Source organism: Neofelis nebulosa, chromosome 2 (assembly GCF_028018385.1).
Source record: "Neofelis nebulosa isolate mNeoNeb1 chromosome 2, mNeoNeb1.pri, whole genome shotgun sequence".
In the NCBI taxonomy this organism is placed as follows: domain Eukaryota; kingdom Metazoa; phylum Chordata; class Mammalia; order Carnivora; family Felidae; genus Neofelis; species Neofelis nebulosa.
Genome location: NC_080783.1, coordinates 57,438,356 through 57,458,878, shown reverse-complemented (window position 1 = coordinate 57,458,878; position 20,523 = coordinate 57,438,356). Strand labels below are relative to the sequence as shown.

Genomic DNA, 20,523 nt, shown 5'->3' with positions numbered 1-20,523 from the left:
CCATGCCCAATTGTGGGGCTTGAACTCACGACTCTGAGATCAAGAGTTGCATGCTCTACCAACTGAGCCAGCCAGGAGCCCTTAAAAACAAAAGTTGAAAAAATGATTATTTTGCATAAAATAAGAAATAAGGCCCTCAGATTTTTTTTTTAATGGTCTTTGGTGCCAGCGAATAAATGTCTCACTGTGCTTTTGCCTGATACTTGCAATAATAAGGATGTAACAATGGCTCCACTTTTTTTTTAAGTTTGTTTATTTATTTTGAGAGAGAGAGAGAGTGCGTATGAATGTGGGAGGGGCAGAGAGAGAGAGAGAGAGAGAGAGGAGGAGGAGGAGAGAGGATCCTAAGCAGACTGTGCTGTTACCACAGAGTCCAAGGCAGGGCTCAAACTCATGAACCTTGAGATCATGACCTGAGCTGAAATCAGGAGTCAGATGCTTAACTGTCTGAGCCACCCAGGCACCCCAACATTGGCTCCACTTTAAGTCAGGCTAGTGACAAAAAACATTATTTACTTCTAATTTGTTGCCTTGATTTTTATATATATCTTTATATTTAGAGATGTATGAGTACTCTGCTTTCCTGCTTCATAATCTACAATACTGAAAAAATATTTTTTTTAACTTATTTTTGAGAGAGAGAGCATGCATGGGCAAGGGGCAGAGAGAGGGGGACAGAGGATCTGACGTGGGCTCTGTGCTGAGAGCAGAGAGCAGAGAGCCCCATGGGGGGCTAGAACTTGCGAACCAGAGATCATGCCCTGAGCCGAAGTCAGATGCTTAACTGAGCCACCCCAGTGCCCAATACTCAAAGTATTTTTAAGAAAAGAAATAAAATACAAACCAAACTCGTTATTGAAAATGAAAAATACACTTTGCTTTCAAAATGCTATGCCCTAAAAATAGCTTTAGTCTAGGCATTTATCCACACATAGTTTTCATTCTTAGATCATTTTATCTCAGACGACCTGTGCTATTTCTAGCATTATAGTACTTAACAAAGGTTTTATCTCAAGCTAAAAAACACTATGACCCAATACTTTTTTACTTACTGACCCAATAAATTTACCAGTACTTATTTTTAACTTAGTTTTTACTTATTTACTAATTTTACTTATTTACCCAGTACTTATTTACCCAAATAAATTCTCACCTTTGCAAGATTAGAAGAAAGGTATGTGGAATGCAGTGTTTTTATACTGGTATCATGGAAATGTCTTCTAAATACATCAATAGAGTTGTTTCCCCGAGGGACTGCCTTTCCCTTATAATGCACGTTATTTTATGGATGTAGGTGAAGCTTTTGTTGGTGCTGTGCACCTCATCCTTTACCCTAGGTCTGCATGAGGCCGAGAGGAGTCAATCTGTTGAAAAGGACCATGAAGAAGCCTGCTGTTAGTGTGAACTCTGAATTAGGTCTGACAGCAGATTTCATCCTCTAGCTTTTGGGGTGAACTTCATTGCTGTTTGGAGACTATTATCATCTCTGATAATTTTGTCAACTATTAGTTTTTATAAAAAATGAAATATTAATTTTTTAGTGTGACATTTATAGAGAGAAGCCAGTTTTTATAAGCATACTTTTATTTTTTTCCCCCCAAATATGTCTGGGAACATACTTTGTATTAGAATTCATAAACTAGCATACCTTCAAAGATTGTTAATTCTCTTAATTCCTGATTTTTTTTGAGTCAAAGACATTTATTAATGTACCGTTATATGCTTAAGATATTGAACTTACGTGTCTGAGGTTTAAAAGTAGATGTAAAAAGAAGTTGTCTTCTTTTTTTTTTTTTTTTTAATTTTTTTTATTTTTACGTTTATTTTTGAGACAGAGAGTGACAGAGCATGAATGGGGGAGGGTCAGAGAGAGGGAGACACAGAATCTGAAACAGGCTCCGGGCTCTGAGCTGTCAGCACAGGGGCCCGATGCGGGGCTCGAACTCACAGACCGCGAGATCGTGACCTGAGCCGAAGTCGGTGCTCAACCGACAGAGCCACCCAGGCGCCCCAAGAAGTTGTCTTCTTAAATGTAGTTTAAAAATAGATTGATTCATTGGACTCTGAAGAGAAAGACCCACTACATTTCTTACAAATCTATCAGTGGTTGTGGACCAATGTCCTGCCTATTCATGTAAATTGAATAATTGTTTACTGCTATAGAGTGACTTGTCAGTGTTAGTTCTGAAAAGGGAATATTATTGTGGTCGGTTACTATATGCAAGTGAGAATTCTAGAAATGAATCTCCTTTTTTTCTTTTAAAATTAGTAATTGTTTATAGAATTTGGGGTGCCTGGGTGGCTCAGTCATTTAAGTGTCCAACTCTTGATTTTGGCTTAGGTTATGATCTCAGTGTTCGAGAGTTTTAGCCCTACATTGGACTTCATGCTGATAGCTCAGGGCCTGCTTGGGATCTTCTCTCTCCCTCTCTTTCTAATCCTCCCCTGCTCATGCTCTCTCTCTTTCTCTCTGTCTCTGTCTCTCTCTCAACGTAAATAAACTTAAAAAAATAGTTTATAGAATTTAACATACACATTTATAATTTTCAAAAGTTATAGGATTACAAGAGCAGTATATTAATAAAACATTCCATTTTTATGTTAATTTACTGAAAGTATTTTCATACATTTCTTTTTCCTCAACAGGTAAAGTACCTTTTATTCATGTAGGAAATCAAGTAGTATCAGAACTTGGTCCAATAGTCCAATTCGTTAAAGCAAAGGTAATAAAAAAGATATTAAATATATTTGATCACAGTTACTCTTAAGTCATTCATCATTCTTTAGCATGTCTTAACATTTACATTGATTTTAACCTAGTTTCATAAAATGCCAATATAAACTAGTGGAGAAATATTTCTAAAGTGGAAGTTTTTTTCCCCCGTAATGTAAATCAATGGCAAAAGATGTAATTTGATCTTTACAAAATGGTAGATAAGTTTCTAACTTACACTTATGAGAATTTTGGTCATAAATGAAAACTTAGGTTGTTATAAAATGTTGAGTTAACCTTTGAGAAGGAAATATAGGGTATATTTGGAAGTTGAATATTAATATATACATTTGAATTATTCAGCTTACGTTTTAATACTTATAAAGGACAACCCCCCACTAACATTTTGGGGAACATCTTTCCAGACTTTTTCTTTGCATATATAGAAAAATATAGATCTTACTATTATGTGCTATTTTGCAACCTGCCTTTTAAAATCATCAATATGTTTGGAAATTCTTCCATGTTAATGACTACAGAAATACATCATCCTTTTAAATTCTTGTATAGTATTCTTTTATATGGATGTATTATAACTTATTCACTTAAGTCTTTATTGATGGGCACATTAAGTTGTAGTCAGGTTTTGGCTCTTACCGAGTGTTCAGGTAAATATTTTCTATACACACCTTTGTAAACTTGTCAGATTATCTTTTTAGGATAAATTCCGAAGAGTGATCCTGTGATGTTAAAGGGGGCGTGCATTTTTAAAATCTCACCACAGATGGTTGTATTGAACTAAAGGATATACTATTTTATGCCTTTTTTCATTATTATAGTATATTAGAATTTAAAAATTAATGTCTGTTTCCCTATACGTTTACTAACATTTTTTTCAACTTTGACCACTTTATAAGTAACACATGTCAATCTTCTAGCATTTATTTTATTACTAATAAGGTTAGTCTCTTAGAAAAAAGGTTTACTGATCATTTTTGTTTTCTTCTTTTGTGAAATAATTGGAAATTTAATTTTGTCCGTTGAAAGATACACTTTTATGATAGCATAGAAATACTACTTACTAATATTTTGTAGTGATAGCAGATAATTAATGATTTTTCATATAAAATTTTAGGACATATTCTAGAAGTTTATTGGACATTTGTCATAAAACCATTGATGTAAAAACATTTATATTATTTGGTAGTAAGATAACTGAAAGTTATTCTCTATTTAATACGATGCTCTTTTAAATTTTTTTTAAATTCCCTTTAGGGCCATTCTCTTAGTGATGGGCTGGATGAAGTCCAAAAAGCAGAAATGAAAGCCTACATGGAATTAGTCAACAATATGCTGTTGACTGCAGAGGTATAATAGAAGATAATAGGCCTTGAAAATAAGCTTTTCCTCTTACAAAAGATAATCTTTCTTATAGGTTATTTTAAAATTATTGAGAAATAGGAATATAGTCTGTCAATTCTCGGACTAGGATGGTTCCTGGAATTATTTGGTTATTATGTTTGAACAAGTTGCCTGGCATTTCAGATCTAGTTTTTCTATTTGTAAAAAGGAGTGAATCTTGCCCATTCGTTATTTGACTTTGGCTTGGGATGTTTACTTCATTCATATCTGTAAAATACTTTGATGATATTTAGAGATACACTACTATATGAATAAGAAATACTTTTATGCAGTACTACCATCAGTTAAATTTAATAATTCTGTATGGCAACATTAACCAAAGGAGGGCAACTGTCTTACGTGTGACATTTATAGGGTTGGCTCATAAAAAATCACCATGGCAGAAAATAATTTTCTTTATCCATTTTCTCTTTGGTGTTCTAAAGTTCTAGTGACTGTTCTTTTGTTCCTAGTTGTATCTTCAGTGGTGTGATGAAGCTACAGTAGGGGAGGTGAGTGGTTCTGCAGCATTTATCTTAATTAAAATTTAATGAGAAAACACTTTTGCTCAGAATCTTAAGTCCCTGCTCATAAATGAAACATTGTGGTTTATACCATTAGTGATATAGTTTTTCACTTACTTTAATTTTGCTTGCACATACATTTTAGGGAAGCTGTGTGTCATCGTTTGATATAACTGGTTGCAAAGTACATAAAAGTTTATATATTTTTAAAGGGAATGGCTTAAAATTTTAATTTTTTAGCTTGCAAGCTGTGTATTTTTTTCAGATTGCTGTGTTTGTGTTCTGAAAATATGTTTTCCTGAGTATTCTGTTTGTAAAAACAGGCTTTGTTTTTAGAAAGAATCGTGTTGATAACAAAATCCTTTTGTTCTAGATCACTCATGCTAGATATGGATCTCCTTACCCATGGCCCCTGAATCATATTTTGGCCTACCAGAAACAGTGGGAAGTCAAACGTAAGATGAAAGCTATTGGATGGGGTAACAAGACTCTGGACCAGGTGAGTTCAGACTGAAGTTGACAAAAGCCTCAACTTTAATGCATTAAGAAATTCATTTTTTATATTAATAGTTTTTTTAATTAAAAAAAATTAAGAAAATTTTTGCTCTTATTTTTTTCTGACTTGAAGTGGTTTTTATTTGTTTTATAAACAAATTACGTAACACAGAAAAATTCAAAAAGGAAATAGAGATTGCTTGAAATCCTACCACCTAGAAATTGCCACTGCTATTTGGAGAACATTCTTCTGGATATCTCTTAATAACACTTTCTTTAAATGGGATTATGTTATACCTGTCACTCTATAATCTGATTTTTTTTTTCCCATTCATTAAACTAATGTCTCTTTTCCAAGGCTCTGCGTAGTCCTAGCAGCCAGTTTACCGATGTGTGCCATTGGCCACCAGGGGAATTGGGTAAATGAATAGGGATTGAGTAAATGACATAAATCCATCTCCACTAGCAGGAAGACCACTCAGATGCTTTTACTCATGGTTAGGTCAGTAGTGTCATCTTTATGAAACAAGCTTTTTAATATATGTAAGATCATTTGAATATATGGATTCAGGAAAACATTTTTGTAGGGTGTGGAGTTTTGAGATAAAAACTTTCCTGACAGTAATCCTTACAAGTAACGTAAGTGTACTTGTGTTTAAAGGAAAGCTGTTCTCACATTGTCTTCCTGTTTGTTATATAGAAAGTATCGCTTATGAAAAAAAATATGGCTTATGTTCTGTATGTGTTCTGTAGTCCGATTTAAATATGTTATAAAAAGTTACCTACATTTATATTTTTGTTATAAACTGTGGTGCAGACTAAGTGTTAGACACATTTTATTGTTTTGCTAATTTAAATATTTTTCTTTGTGGTCCGTTGCCTTTGTTAGGTCTTAGAAGATGTAGACCAGTGCTGTCAAGCACTTTCTCAAAGACTGGGAACACAACCATATTTCTTCAATAAGCAGTAAGAAAGTTTATCTTTTTTGAGTTTCTTTTCTATATTGTTAGGTTACAAACTTATTCTATCGTAGAGGGATTGTTTTATCAGTATTTGTGAAAAGATTTTGGTATATTTAAATTCATTTTTGCCCTCATTAGACATTTACTTGGCACTTCTTGGCTATGAGACACAGCTCTAGGCTCTGGGAGACTCAAATTTCTAAAATGTAGCCCTTGCCATTAAAAATTTGTCTTCAGGGCAGACATGTAAACCAGTCATTATTGTCTGACAGGATAGAGGTGCTACTACGGGTAGTTCCAGATGCTGTGTTTGGAACTACATAATCTTAATAACATTCTGCATTTGCAAAGTACTGTTAAAACATGAAGTGTAGCTATACTTTTTTATGTAGGGTGATACCCTGGGGAGTAGAAGACTGAATAAAAATAAACAATTAAAAACATTGTTGGATGGACAAACACTATTATGAACTTATCTTTTAAAAGTTAATGAAAATAGGGGTGCCTGGGTGGCTCAGTTGGTTAAGTGTCCGACTTCGGCTCAGGTGATGATCTTGCAGTTTGTAGGTTCGAGCCCCACATCAGGCTCTCTGCTGTCAGCATGGAACCCACTTCAGATCCTCTGTCCCCCTTTCTGTGCCTGTTCCCCACAGGTTCTCTCTATCTCAAAATAAAGAAATAAACTTAAATAAAAATAAAAAAAAATAGGTCTGTAAGTTGTGCTTTAATTTTAAAAGTTAATGAAAATACTTGTAAAGCACAGAAATGAGTATGAAGGATGTAGGTTAAATATGTATGTATGTATGTATATGTAAATTGAATAATTCATGTTTGAGACAATTATTTTGTAATCTGGAAAAGAGTATCAAGGCAAAGAATGAATTTTCCTTTTTTTAAAAAAATGTTAAAATTTGGGGCACCTGGGTGGCTCAGTTGGTTAAGTGTTTGACTTCCGCTCAGGTCATGATCTCCCAGTTTGTGAGTTCGATCCCCCTGTCGGGCTCTGTGCTGACAGCTCAGAGCTTGGAGCCTGCTTCGCATTCTGTGTCTCCCTCTGTCTGCCCCTCCCCTGCTCATGCTTGCTCGCTCGGGCTCTCTCTCTCAAAAATAAACATTAAAAAACTTTTTAAAAAAATGTTACAATTTTAATATGGCAGAATCATCCTGTGATACAATTTAAGATGGGCCTAAATTAGCATTTTAATCGCACTGTTTTACATAGAAATTCTAGACTTTTCTTGGCTCTGTAATACAAATTTTTGCTTTTTAGATTGGTAATTTTAAAAAGGTTTATTTGCTATTGTTTATTATATCTTTCTAGGCATTCATCTTCTGTAGCCACGTCAAACATCTTTTGGTATAGATATTAATATTTGTAACAAACACAACTGTGGTGATAGCTTAGAAATATTTGTTATATTAAGGAAGGGATGCCTAGGTGGCTCAATTGGTAAAGTGTCTGACTATTGATTTAGTCTCAGGTCATGATCTCACAATTTCATGGGTTTGAGCCCCACGTCGGGCTCTGTGCGCTGACTGCGCAGAGCCTGCTTGAGATTTTGTCTCTCTCTCCCCTCTCTGCCCTCCCCCACTCACGCTCTGTCTCTCAAAATAAATAAACTTTAAAAAATTTCAAAAAAAGAAAAAATATTTGTTATATTAAAGTATACTACCTATAATTGAAATTTGGAGTCTGTTGATCTCTGAAGCACAGAGGTCAAAGAATTCATACCGTGAAATCCTGGTAGGTAAAGCTTCTACAGCAATGTTAGTAATGTTTGCAATGTAGATTCTGTATGTGCCTCAGAGATCAACAGATCTCTGTGTGTCTCTAACACAAAAGAAATGTATCCACATGTTAGTATCAAGTAGTTCCTTGTCTTGCTGATATAGGAATTCTTAGGGGTTGAAACACTCAGAAGAGGTGTGTTTTATTGTTTGAAGTGCATTGTTATGTGTTAGGAGTTAGTTTTGTTATACATGCTATCTTCATGAGAGGCCAAGAGAATATATCTTATTTTTCTCATTTGACTCAGTGTCAGGGATTTCATAACCAGGTATCATTTAGCATGTAATTTAGTGGCAATAGAAAGAATTTTTTTTTTCATATAATGGTACGATTATATTTAAGCTTGTAATGAAAAATTCAAAGTTTAGAACAGGCAGAAAACCAACGGTTGCTATGGAGGAACCGTTTAATATTAAGATGTAGGTTTCTGAAATAGTTTTCCCTTGTATGAGACTTAAATAAATATTTTCCCCTAATGATTGAAAAATGAATACATTTTATTTTTAACTTTAGTTTTACCCCATTGTCTAATGCTGAACTGGAATTAGGAAAATATAACTTGTATTTTCACTTTGATATGACAGAATTTTTCTCTTTTATGTATCAAGAATCATTACTTTGTGAGATACCTTACCTTAGTGAATAGAGCACTAGCTTAAGATACTTAAGATACTACTAGATAAGGTAGTATTGGATTCCAGGCCAGTGGCCTGAACTCTCTTCTTGGCTTTAATATATACCAGACTTCAGCAAGTTACTTTATTTCCCCGTGTATCGTCCCCTTACCCTCTAAAATTAGATTAAAATTTTCTCCTAGCTTACCTTCTGGGGATGTTGAGAGGACTCATGAAAGAAACTCAGTAGTTGTACTTGATGAGAGAAGGGGAAAGGGAGATGAGGGAAATCCTGCAGCAGGAATAGGAATTGGGAAAAGAGGACAAAGAAGATAAATGGTGGAAAGAAAAAAGGAAGGTGAAATTGAAAGAAATTAGAAATAATGCAAGATAGTTATTAACATCAGGTGGCCTCTTTATTCTTAATAGTATATAGTGTTGGTAGCATTTAAATCTTTAAATCATATTTCTGAAATGCAGTTAAACAAAATCTGTATTTTCTTGTTATATATAAACTATCTTGCTGATGTGATCTCTTTTAAGACACATACTGACAGACTACTGGGTCATTTATTCTTTTTCATGTGAGCATGGACTTGGAATGAAAAAGTAAACTTTTCTTAAAGGGTTATTTTTATGTTACCTTTTTCCCCCTAAGTATAGTCAGGATGAATGAATTACATTGTTGCAAAGCATTTATGAGCTCCTTGCAGGTCTGTGTATTTTCTAAACAAAACCTAGTTGGTAGCAGAGGCTCAGTAAGTGTTTTTTAAAACTAGCTTAAATTGAGGGGCACCTGGGTGGCTCAGCTAAGCGTCCGACTTCGGCTCAGGGTCATGATCTCGCAGTTTGTGAGTTCGAGCCCCGCATCGGGCTCTGTGCTAACAGCTCGGAGCCTGGAGCCTGCTTTGGATTCTGTGTCTTTCTCTCTCTGCCCCTTCCCCACTTGTGCTCTGTCTGTCTCTCAAAAATAAATAAAATGTAAAAAAAAAAAAAAAAAAAAACCTAGCTTAAATTGAGAAATTGGAAGAAGAGTTATATTTGAAAAAGAAAGAGTGTTGTTATTAACTATTAAATGGTAAAACTTGAAAATAAACTTTCGTATACTGATGGGAAAGGATATTGAAGAAATGCTGCAAAAATTACACATAGGAATCTTAAGATGAAAGATTTCAGAGGGGAATTGGATTTTATTGAGGTTTATTCAATAAAGAAATTACCAATTGATAATTTAATCAGTAATGAAAGAACTCCCAACAAACAAAAGTCCAGGACCAGATGGTTTCACAGGTGAATTCTACCAGACATTAAAGAAGAGTTGATACCTATTCTTCTCAAGCTATTCAAAAAAATAGAAGAGGAAAGAAAACTTATAAATTCATTCTATAAGGCCAGCATTATAGATTTTCTGATCTGTATCTTTTCTGATCTGATTTTCTGATCTGTGTCTTTGCCTGATACCAAAACCAGGCAAAGATACTATCAGAAAGAGAGAAAGAAAGAAAGAAAGAAAGAAAGAAAGAAAGAAAGAAAGAAAGAAAAAAAGAAAACCAGGTTAGTATCTCTGATGAGCATAGATGCAAAAAATCCTCAACAAAATATTAGCAAACTGAATTCAGTAGTACATTAAAAGGATCATTCACCAAGATCAAGTGGGATTTATTCCACGGTTGCAGGGGTGGTTCAGTATTCTCAAATCAATCAGTGTGCTAAATCACATTAATAAGAGAAAGGATAAAAACCATATGATCGTCATCTCAGTTGATCCAGAAAAAGCATTTGACAAAGTATGACATCTCTTCATGATAAAAACTCTCAACAAAGTGGGAATAGAGGAAACATACCTCAACATAATAAAAGCCATATATTAAAACCCAGATAACATCAGTTGTGAAAAAATAAAAGCTTTTCCTTTATGATCAGGAACAAGACAAGGATATCCACTCTTACCACTTTTATTCAATATAGTACTGGAAATCCTAGTCACAGCAATCAGATAAGAAAAATAAATAAAAGACATCCGGATTGTTAAGAAAGAAGTAAAACTGTCACTGTTTGCATTTGACATGATAATATATATAGGAAATCCTAAAGACTCTACCAAGAAGCTATGAGAACTGACAAATGAATTCAGTAAGGTTGCAGGATACAAAATTAACCTGTAGAAATCTATTGTGTTTCTATTTACTAGTTACAAAGTAACAGAAAGAGAAATTAAGAAAATAATCTCATTTACAGTTACACCAAAAAGAATAAAAATACCTAGGAATAAATTTAACCAGGGAGGTGGAAGACCTATACCCTGAAAGCTATAAGACATTGATGAAAAGAATTTAACATGATATAAACAAGTGGAAAGATATAGTCTGCTCATGGTTTTGAAGAATTAATATTGTTAAAATGTCCATATTACCCAAAGCAATCTACAGATTTAATGCAATCCCTATCAAAACACAAATAACACTTTTCATACAACTATAACAAATAATCCTAAAATACGTATGGAACCACAAAAAACCCTCAAACATCCAAAGCAATCTTGAGAAAGAAGAACAGAGCTGTGGAAGTGTCATAATCCCAGATTTCAAGATATACTACTAAGCTATAGTAATCGAAACAGTATGGTACTGCCACCAAATCAGACACATAGATCAATAGAACAGGATAGAGAGCCCAGAAATAAACCCATGCATGTATGGTCAATTAATCTATGACAAAGGAGGTAAAAATATCTAATATGACAAAGGAAGAAAAGATAGATAGTCTTTTTAATAAATGGTGTTGTGCCAACTGGACAGCCACATGCAAAAGAATGAAACTAGACCACTTTCTCACACCATACATAAAAATAAACTCAAAATGTATTAAAGACCTAAGTGTGAGGCCTGAAACCATAAAACTAAAAGAAAATTAGGCAGTAATCCTTTAGACATCACCATTAGCAGCATATTTATGGATATGTCTCCTCAGGCAAGGGAAACAAAAGCAAAAAATAAACTTGGTACTACCCCAAAATAAAAAGTTTTTGCACAGTGAAACCATCAACAAAACCAAAATGAATGGGAGAAGATATTTGCAAATGATATATTCGATAAGGGGTTAATATCAAAAATACGTAAAGAACTTCTACAACTCAACATCAAAAAACCAGTCTGATTAAAATAGGCAGAGGACCTGAATAGATATTTTTCCAAAAGACATACAGATGACCAACAGACCCATGAAAAGATGCTCAACATTACTTAATCATAAGGGAAATGCAAATCCAAACCACAATGAGATATCACCTCACCAGTCAGAATGGCTATTATCAAAAAGACAAGAAATAAAAAAGTGTTGGTGAGGATGGAGAAAAGGGAACCCTTGTGCACTGTTGGTGAGAAAGTAAATTGGTGTAGCCACTGTGGGAAACAGTATGGAATTTCCTCAAAATATTGAAAATAGAAATATACAGTAATATTACTACTGGGTATTTACACACATACACAAAAAATAAAACACTGATTTGGAAAGGTACATATTTATTATTGTTGATAATAATTGTTGATAAATATTGTTGATACATATTTATTATTATTTATTATTGCAGCATTATTTACAAAACCCAAATTATGGAAGCAACCCAAGTATCTATCAATAGGTGAATGAATAAAGAAAGTGTGTATATATGTATGTATATATACGTAATATATAATTAAAATATACTATATATAATATGTATGCATATAACATGGAATATTAATCATAAGGAATGAGGTCTTGCCATTTGCAGCAACATGGATGGACCTAGAGGGTATTAGGCTAAGTCAAAGACAAATACCATATGATTTTACTTACATTTGGAATCTGGAAAAAAAAAAAACCCCAAAAAACAGAACAAATAAACAAAAAAACCAGACTCTTAAACCCAGAAACAAATTGGCAGTTACTAGAAGGGAGGTGGATGGGAAAGATACACAAAATAGATAAAGGGAATTAAGAAGTACAAACTTCTAGTTATAGAATAAACAAGTCATGGAGATGCAAAGTACAGCATAGGGAATATAGTCAGTAATATTGTAATAATGTTGTATGGTGACTGTAGTTATTGTGGTGAGTATTGTATAATGTATACAATTGTTGAATCAATATGTTGTACATCTGAAGCTAATCTAACATTGTGTGTCAATTATACTTTAGTGATAGTAATTTTAAAAATCACCACCTGAGAAAATTAAGGAGGAATTGCTTAAAATTTCAAAGGTTAGATATAAAAAGGGCTGGCAAGGGACTTGATTTACAAACTTGAATGACAGTCTTAAAGATCAGTGATTAGTATATAAAGAAAGAATATGTAGATTATTGCTAGAGTATGAAGACATGGCAAGTTAGTAGTGTAAGGGAGAGAAAAACTACTTGAAAACTGAGACAAAATTAATGTGTTTTAACTGAACTAACTATAAAAGGTATCCGAAAGAAAGAAATATGCAGTCATAATAAAGCAAAAAAGTTGAGTGCAGAGAAATTTAAATGGGAAAGATTAAGAAAACATTCACATTTTACAGTATTTTTATTTTGATATTCAAATGAAAGAATATTAGATAACCGATGGATGGTAGCTGAACCTTTTAGGATAATCATTTCATAATATATGTAAGTCAAACCACCATGCTGTACATCTTAAACTTATACAATGATATATGTTAATTATTTCTCAATAAAAATAGGAAGAAAAAGAATAGTAATAACCAACAGAAATGTGGGAAGAATGATAATGCAAGATAAGGAATTTAAAAATGTATTTATGACCTTTGAATGTTTTTCTAATAAAAAGTCTATAAAGCTAGATGTAATAATGTATATAAAAGATGTTAAAAATCTTAGGAGGAGAGTTGCCATCAGTATTCAAATTACAATCCACTACTTAACAGAAGGGTAGAAATGTTGTTTTTCTTTATATATGGTTTAGGAAAAATTATTAAAACTGGATGTTCATCAGGATCTTGGCTCTTAATTCAGTAGAAATACTGGGCAAAGTGTGTGTTTTGTACTTGCATATGAATTGCAAATATTTTCTGAGTTTATTGCCTTTTTTTTTTTTTTTTTTTTTAAATCAGGGTTAGGGGTACCTGGGTGGCTCAATCCGTAAAGCCTCTGACTCTTGATTTTGTCTCAGGTCATGCATGATCTCTTGGTTCATGGGATCGAGCCCTGCATTGGGCTCTAGGTTGAGAGCATAGAACCTGCTTGAGATTCTGTCTCTCCCTCTCTCTCTGCCCCTCCCTGCTTGTGCATGCACATGCACTCTCTCTCTCTCTCTCTCAAAATAAATACACTTAAAAAAATTAATAATTAGGTTTAGGGGTGCTTGGATGGCTCAGTCAGTTAAGTGTCCTACTTTGGCTCAGGTCACGATCTTATGGTTTGTGAGTTCAAGCCCTACATCAGGCTCTCTGCTTGTCAGCACAGAATCTGCTTCAGATCCTCTGTCCACCCCACCCTGCCCTCCCCTGCTCACACATGCACGCTCTCTCTCTCTCTCTCTCTCTCAAAAATAAACTTAAAATTTTTTTTTAAAAATTAGGTTTGTTACGGTATTTATATATAGTAAAATTGACAGTTTTATGTTTACATCTCTGATGTTTAGTAATCGTATACAGTTGTGTAACTACTATCACAGGTGTACTTTTTAAAAAGAAAGAATTGTAGGAATTGGTAATTTATATGTCATATATATATAATTAAGTAATGGCTGAAATTTGTAAAGATTACAAAAAATATGCATTAGAAGTTATGTATGTTTCAGTTGATATAGTATATTGTATTCTACTTCCTGTTAGATGTTCTAAAGTAACTTGCCAAAGAGTTCCTATCTTTATGTAACATAAGATCAATTTCTGTATGCTCATTACCTGTATAATTCAGCAACTTTTGAATTATGTGGATGTTTATTTGCAGCAAATAACATTTTGACCACTTCAGGGGTACTTTTAGACCACTCTAGTTTGAATATACACTTAACGCTTGAACTCCTTAAGAGCCTTCATTTATTGATAAAGGATGCCCATCTATACCACTTGAATTTGCATCAGGAAATAAATTCACCTTTTTTTATTATCTAATTCGAGAAGCAAAGAGTCGTTAATTCTAAACAGGAATTAGGAAAGATTGGTGAGATAAGATACATCTTTTAAGAAATATGTTTAGGGACATGGAAGAGTTAGTGTTTATATTAATTCTCCCAGAGTGCCTCAGCTCTACATTTGTCCACCTTCTATATCTCTGGTTCTTTTCAGGCATCCCTTTGTTATTGATTCTTCATTTATATGATAGGATCATGGTGCTATTAAGTCCAAGGACACGTTGGCTACCCTCACCTGACTAATAATTCTTCATGAATGCGTCAAAAAAGGGAAGGCTTTGAAAGAATGTGAATAACCACTATTGAAAAATTAAATACCCTGCATACCTTAGGCAGGATGCATTTCTCCCTATTTGCATCCAGCATATACAGGTTCAGTTCCTGAGATCCTTTTCCAAGAACTGGGGATATAAAAGATATATGCAGTGTTATCTTTAAAGAGCTTGGAGTAAAATGAGGGGAAACACGTGAACACAGTTATAGTGTGGTAATATAAATGCGTCACGTTTTTATTCATTCAAAACATAGTAAGAACCTACTTTGTACCAGGCATTGTTCTAAGTATTGGGGACACAGCAGGAAACAAGTAGGGAAGATCTCCCTGGTAGAGGGAGACAGACACCTAACAACAAATGTTAGATAGTATTAAGTGCCACATGGAGAATTAAAATGGATCACGTGGTAATAAGTGACTGCATGTCCACTTTAGTTTGGGTGTTCAGGGGAGGCTTTAAGATGTGACATTTAAACCTTATTCTGAAAAATAAGAAGCTGGTAATGTGAAGTCAAGGGAAGAGTGTTAGAGGCAGCAGGAATAATTGTGTCAAGGCGGTAAGATGGGCTTGAGTTTGTTACATTTGGATGGAAGAAGCAAGGCTGTTATTAGTAGTATGTTGACAGTGGTGGGAGATGAGGCTGAAGAGGTAAGCAGCAGCCAGGTCATCTAGGCTTTGCATGCTTCATGTAATGAGTTTGGCATATTACTGTAAGTGGGATGGATATTCGTTGGAATATTTTATGCTTGGAGTGGTACGGTGTGGTGACTTGAAACAAAAAATCACTCTGGCTACTCTGTGGACAATGAATAGAGCCAACGTTAGGAGGCTATTGCAGTGGTCTAGCTGAGAGATGATGGTGGCTCAGAGTAGATGAGAACGGAGGGAGAGAATTAGTAGTAATCAGGACATATTTGGCGGCTGTGCCTCACAACACTTGCTGATGGATATGAGGGCAAGAGAAGGAGAGGACTCAATAGTAACCCTGAGATTTTTGGTGCAGATGGCTGAGAGGCTAGTGGTGCCTTTTAGTTTGGGAAATGAGATGAGCATGTTTGAGATGCTTATTCACCATTCAGGCGGAGATGTTATGTAGTATGTATGTGTGTATGATTGAGGAATTTGGAAGAGGGACTGGGATTGGAGACAAATAGTGGGGACTTAGTGGCATAAAGAGGTATTTAAAGCCGTGCAGCAGCATGAGGTCATTCATCATTAGTGATCAAGGCCACATAGCTAGAAAGGAAGTGGCAGCATTAGGATTCATACTTAGATTTGATGGACCCCAAAATCTATTCTAAACTAGATCACTGCAACATACTTTCACATTTAGGTAGGCTAACACATATTTTCTCAAAAGCTTTATCGCTATGGGACTGACACCAATAATTAGCTCCTAATTATGATGATATTTTCCCTTTAGTAAGATAGTGCTGGCAATTATTTTAATATAATGTAGTTTGGTGATGCCTCATTCATAGACCATTAGTAGTGAGGTAGATAAATTTCAATTTTTTGTTACTAATATTTAATTAAAGGGGAAAAAACCCTGGAAATTTTTTTATTGAAGCTATGTTTATTTCTCTTTCAGAAAGCTAAGTGACTTGAAAAGTGGTAAAGTTAAAATTAAATCATGTTTTTGATACATGATTGGGTAATCAGGTGTTACTTGTTCCCGCACCACAGTGAAATCCTGTGCTTCGATACCATTTTGTTTATACATCTATTACAGCACTTACTAAATTGTGCTGTGGTAATTTATGTTTTGTGTCCCATGTCTTAGAATATCTGTGGTGTTCTCGTAGCTCTCGCACCTAGCACACAGTTCCTGGCGCATTGAAGACCTGTTTAGTGGATAAATTAATGAGTAAAATGAATATAAACGATTGTGCCAAGGTTATTTTAATGTCTTACTACTTTAAAAAGCAAGCCACACAACTAGCAAATCATGACTTAAAAAGTTTTTTTTTTCATGTCTTACAACAGAAACTCCCAAGTAAAAACAAAATAAATTCTATCAAGTTGAGGTAGGATTTATTTCTCATGTGACTTTCTTTTAAATAGATGAATAGAATGTTTTAAAAAGTAGTGTATATTCTACCATACAAGTTAAATGCTGTTCATGTTACTCTCATTTCTATCTTTGTTTTAGGCCTACTGAACTAGATGCACTGGTATTTGGCCATCTGTATACCATTCTAACCACACAGTTGACCAATGATGAACTTTGCGAGAAGGTAAAAAACTATAGCAACCTCCTTGCTTTCTGTAGAAGAATTGAACAGCACTATTTTGAAGACCGTGGTAAAGGCAGCTCATCTATCAGATCATCTTAGAGATATGTCTTAATTTAGTGATGGAAAAAAAATTAACTTGAAATATGTGAAAGACCTAGTAAATGATACCAGAATTTTAAAACCAAAAATACTGCTTTTTGAAACCTCAGAGTAAATTATATAATGTATCCTATACATGTACTTTATACTGTTAATTAAAGCAATTCTGAATGATTTCATTTGCTATGTTGTACTCTATATCTTGAAATTTTTGTTTTCCTTGAAACGTATGCCTATAAAAATAAAGCTCAAAGAACTGTATGGCTGGTGTATTTATTTCCTTTTGCTCTTTCTGAAAGCCACTCTTGAGTTTTTTTACATGGAATAAACGGTCTTTTCTAAGGCGAGTAATTTATGCTCCATACTTTTAAGATTACTTTAATAGGTACATGGTGAACCTAGGCATGGGAAAAATGTTCTTAAGAAACATGCACTCAGAAAATGTAAATAATTGGAAGGCAATTAAATCCTGGAACAGATTACCGTTTAAGAGAATTCTTCATATCTAAACCTAGTTGAAGTTTTATTTATTTTTATTTCTTTATTTTTTAATGTTGATTTTTAAGAGAGGAAGAGAGACAAAGCATGAGCAGGGAAGGGGCAGAGAGAGAGGGAGGCACAGAATCCGAAGCAGGCTCCAGGCTCTGAGCCGTCAACACAGAACCCAATGTGGGGCTCAAACTCTCGAACTATGAGATCATGACCAGAACCAAAGGTGGACGCTTAACCGACTCAGCCACCCAGGCACCCCTTGAATTTTTAAACATCTCATCAGAGCAGCTATAATTTATATTTGATAAATGGATAGTTTCAAGGACCTTATTTTTTTGAGACAAGATTATTTTAATGATGTTTTATTCCTCTTGTGGGGAAGAGAGTATAGTTTTCACTGAGGTATCAACAGGAATTTATATGTAAGTACTAAGGATTATATGTTTTGTCCCTTTCAAATTTTCTCATATTTTATATAAAACCAGGGATGCTATAAAGAGATGTGAAAATCATGTTAATTCTTGAAAATATCTAGAATAATTGTACATTTGTATTTTCTGTCTATGTAATACCAGGCATTTTTACTTCATTTAATCCTTACAAAAACAATATGAGGGATATTATCCTCAATTTACAGAGGAGGGAATGGAGACCAAGAAAGCAATAATGCCTTGCCCAAGGTTATAGAGTTTTAAGCAAGTGGCAGAGTTGGAATTCAAACACAGGCAGTCTGGCATCGGTTTGGCCTTTAGCGAACGCTACACTTTTTGTTGTCAAGATCATAGATTTATACCATATAAGGGATATATTAGGTTCTCCTTGGTCTAAATCCCACGTAAACTTTGGGTACTCTCTTTGGACTATAATGCTACTTATAGCCTTCCTGAACTAGTTTTGTAATGTATATTCTTAAAATAAAAAATCCCAAGTTAACCTGTGTTTTTGCAGAATTTTTATGACCTTTTTTTTGGTGTATATTTTTGTATACTTGTTTTGTACTTAGTGATTTTTTTTTAATTAAAAAAAATTTTTTAATGGTTATTTATTTTTGAGAGAGAGAGAGAAAGAGACAGAGTGCGAGTGGGGGAGGGGCAGAGAGAGAAGGAAACACAGAATCTGAAGCAGGCTCCAGGCTCTGAGTTGGATATGGGGTTTGAACTCACAGACCGAGAGATCATGACCTGAGTCGGTTGGATACTTAACTGAGCCACCCAGGCACCCCAATGCTTTTTTCTTTTAATATTACTATAACATTCATTTAATTGAACCAGAACCATTTGTACTTCAGTATATACATCTAGACTCTTTTCTTTAAGTTGTTTAATCTTTATCTTTTTTTTTTTTTAATAATTTATTGTCACATTAGCTAACAGTGTATATACAGTATAGTCTTGGCTTTGGGAATAGAGTCCCATGATTCATCACTTACATACAACACCCAGTGCTCATCCCAATAGGTGCCCTCCTCAATGCCAATCTCCCATTTTCCCCACTTTCCCAACCTCTCCCCCCCCCCCGGCCCCAGTTCTCTATTTTTGAGTCTCTTATGGTTTGCCTCCCTGTTTGTAACTTATTTTTCCTTCTCTTCCCCTATGGTCTTCTGTTAAGTTTCTCAAGATCCACATATGAGTGAAAACATACAGTATCTTGGTCTGACTGGCTTATTTCACTTAGCATAATACCTTCCAGTTCTGTCCCCGTTGCTGCAAATGGCAAGATTTCAATCTTTTTCATTGCTGAGTAGTATTCTAGTGTGTGTGTGTGTGTGTGTGTGTGTGTGTGTGTGTGTGTGTGTATCTATCTGTCTATATATACATAATCTTCTTTATCCATTCATCAGTTGATGGACATTTGGGCTCTTTCCATAATTTGGCTATTGTTGATCGTGCTGCTATAAACATTGGGGTACATGTGCCCCTATGAATCAGCACTCTTGTATCCTTTGGATAAATTCCTAGTAGTGGTATTGCTGGGTTGTAGGGTAATTCTATTTTTAATTTTTTGAGGAAACTCCATACTGTTTTCCAGACTGGCTGTACCAGTTTGCATTCCCACCAACAGTGCAAGAGGGTTTGTTGTTTTGTTTTGTTTTTCACAGTTACCCAGCAGTTTTTATTAGGACATGGGCCTGGCTCCCATAGGAGGGGGATGGGGGAGGCCAGGGTCCCCCAGACATGGCAGTCTGAGGGAAGGAGGTGCTGGCTGACGTGAGCGGAGTCCCCATCAGGGAGGACACAGCTGGCGGTCCCTCTCAGGAGTGGCTGGTCCTTTGGGCCTTCTTGATTTCCTCGGACAGTGCCTCCTCCAGGGCCTGATAGGCCTTGTCCAGGTTGTCATTGATGATGATCAGGTCATCAATGAGTTCTTGCCACATCCTTGCCAACATCTGTTTCCTGAGGTATTAGTTTTAGCCACTCTGACTGGTGTGAGGTGGTATCTCAATGTGGTTTTGGTTTGTATTTCCCTGGTGATGAGTGATGTTGAACATCTTTTCATATTTCTGTTAGCCATCTGGATATCTTCTTTGGAAAAGTGTCTATTCATGTCTTCTGCTCATTTCTTTACTGGATTATTTGTTTTTTGGGTGTTGAGTTTGGTAAGTTCTTTATAGATTTTGGATACTAACCCTTTATCTGATGTGTCATTTGCAAATATCTTCTCACATTCCGTTGGTTGCCTTTTAGTTTTGCTGATTGTTTCCTTCGCTGTGCAGAAGCTTTTTATCTTTATGAGGTCTCAATAGTTCATTTTTTGCTTTTATTTCCCTTGCCTTCAGAGACATATCAAATAGGAAGTTGCTG

At 34.8% G+C, this 20,523-nt stretch overlaps 1 protein-coding gene across 1 annotated transcript in view; it reads left to right on the top strand.

The window, feature by feature from the left end:
• MTX2 (metaxin 2) overlaps window positions 1-17,491 on the top strand; it is a 65,947-nt gene extending 48,456 nt beyond the window's left edge. The window contains exons 5-10 of the mRNA XM_058713162.1: window positions 2,647-2,723; window positions 3,989-4,081; window positions 4,588-4,626; window positions 5,012-5,137; window positions 6,023-6,099; window positions 17,047-17,491. Of these exons, the coding sequence (XP_058569145.1) occupies window positions 2,647-2,723; window positions 3,989-4,081; window positions 4,588-4,626; window positions 5,012-5,137; window positions 6,023-6,099; window positions 17,047-17,230 (596 nt within the window). The 3' untranslated portion in view covers window positions 17,231-17,491. The remainder of the gene's footprint in view (window positions 1-2,646; window positions 2,724-3,988; window positions 4,082-4,587; window positions 4,627-5,011; window positions 5,138-6,022; window positions 6,100-17,046) is intronic.
• Window positions 17,492-20,523: the final 3,032 nt, after the last annotated feature.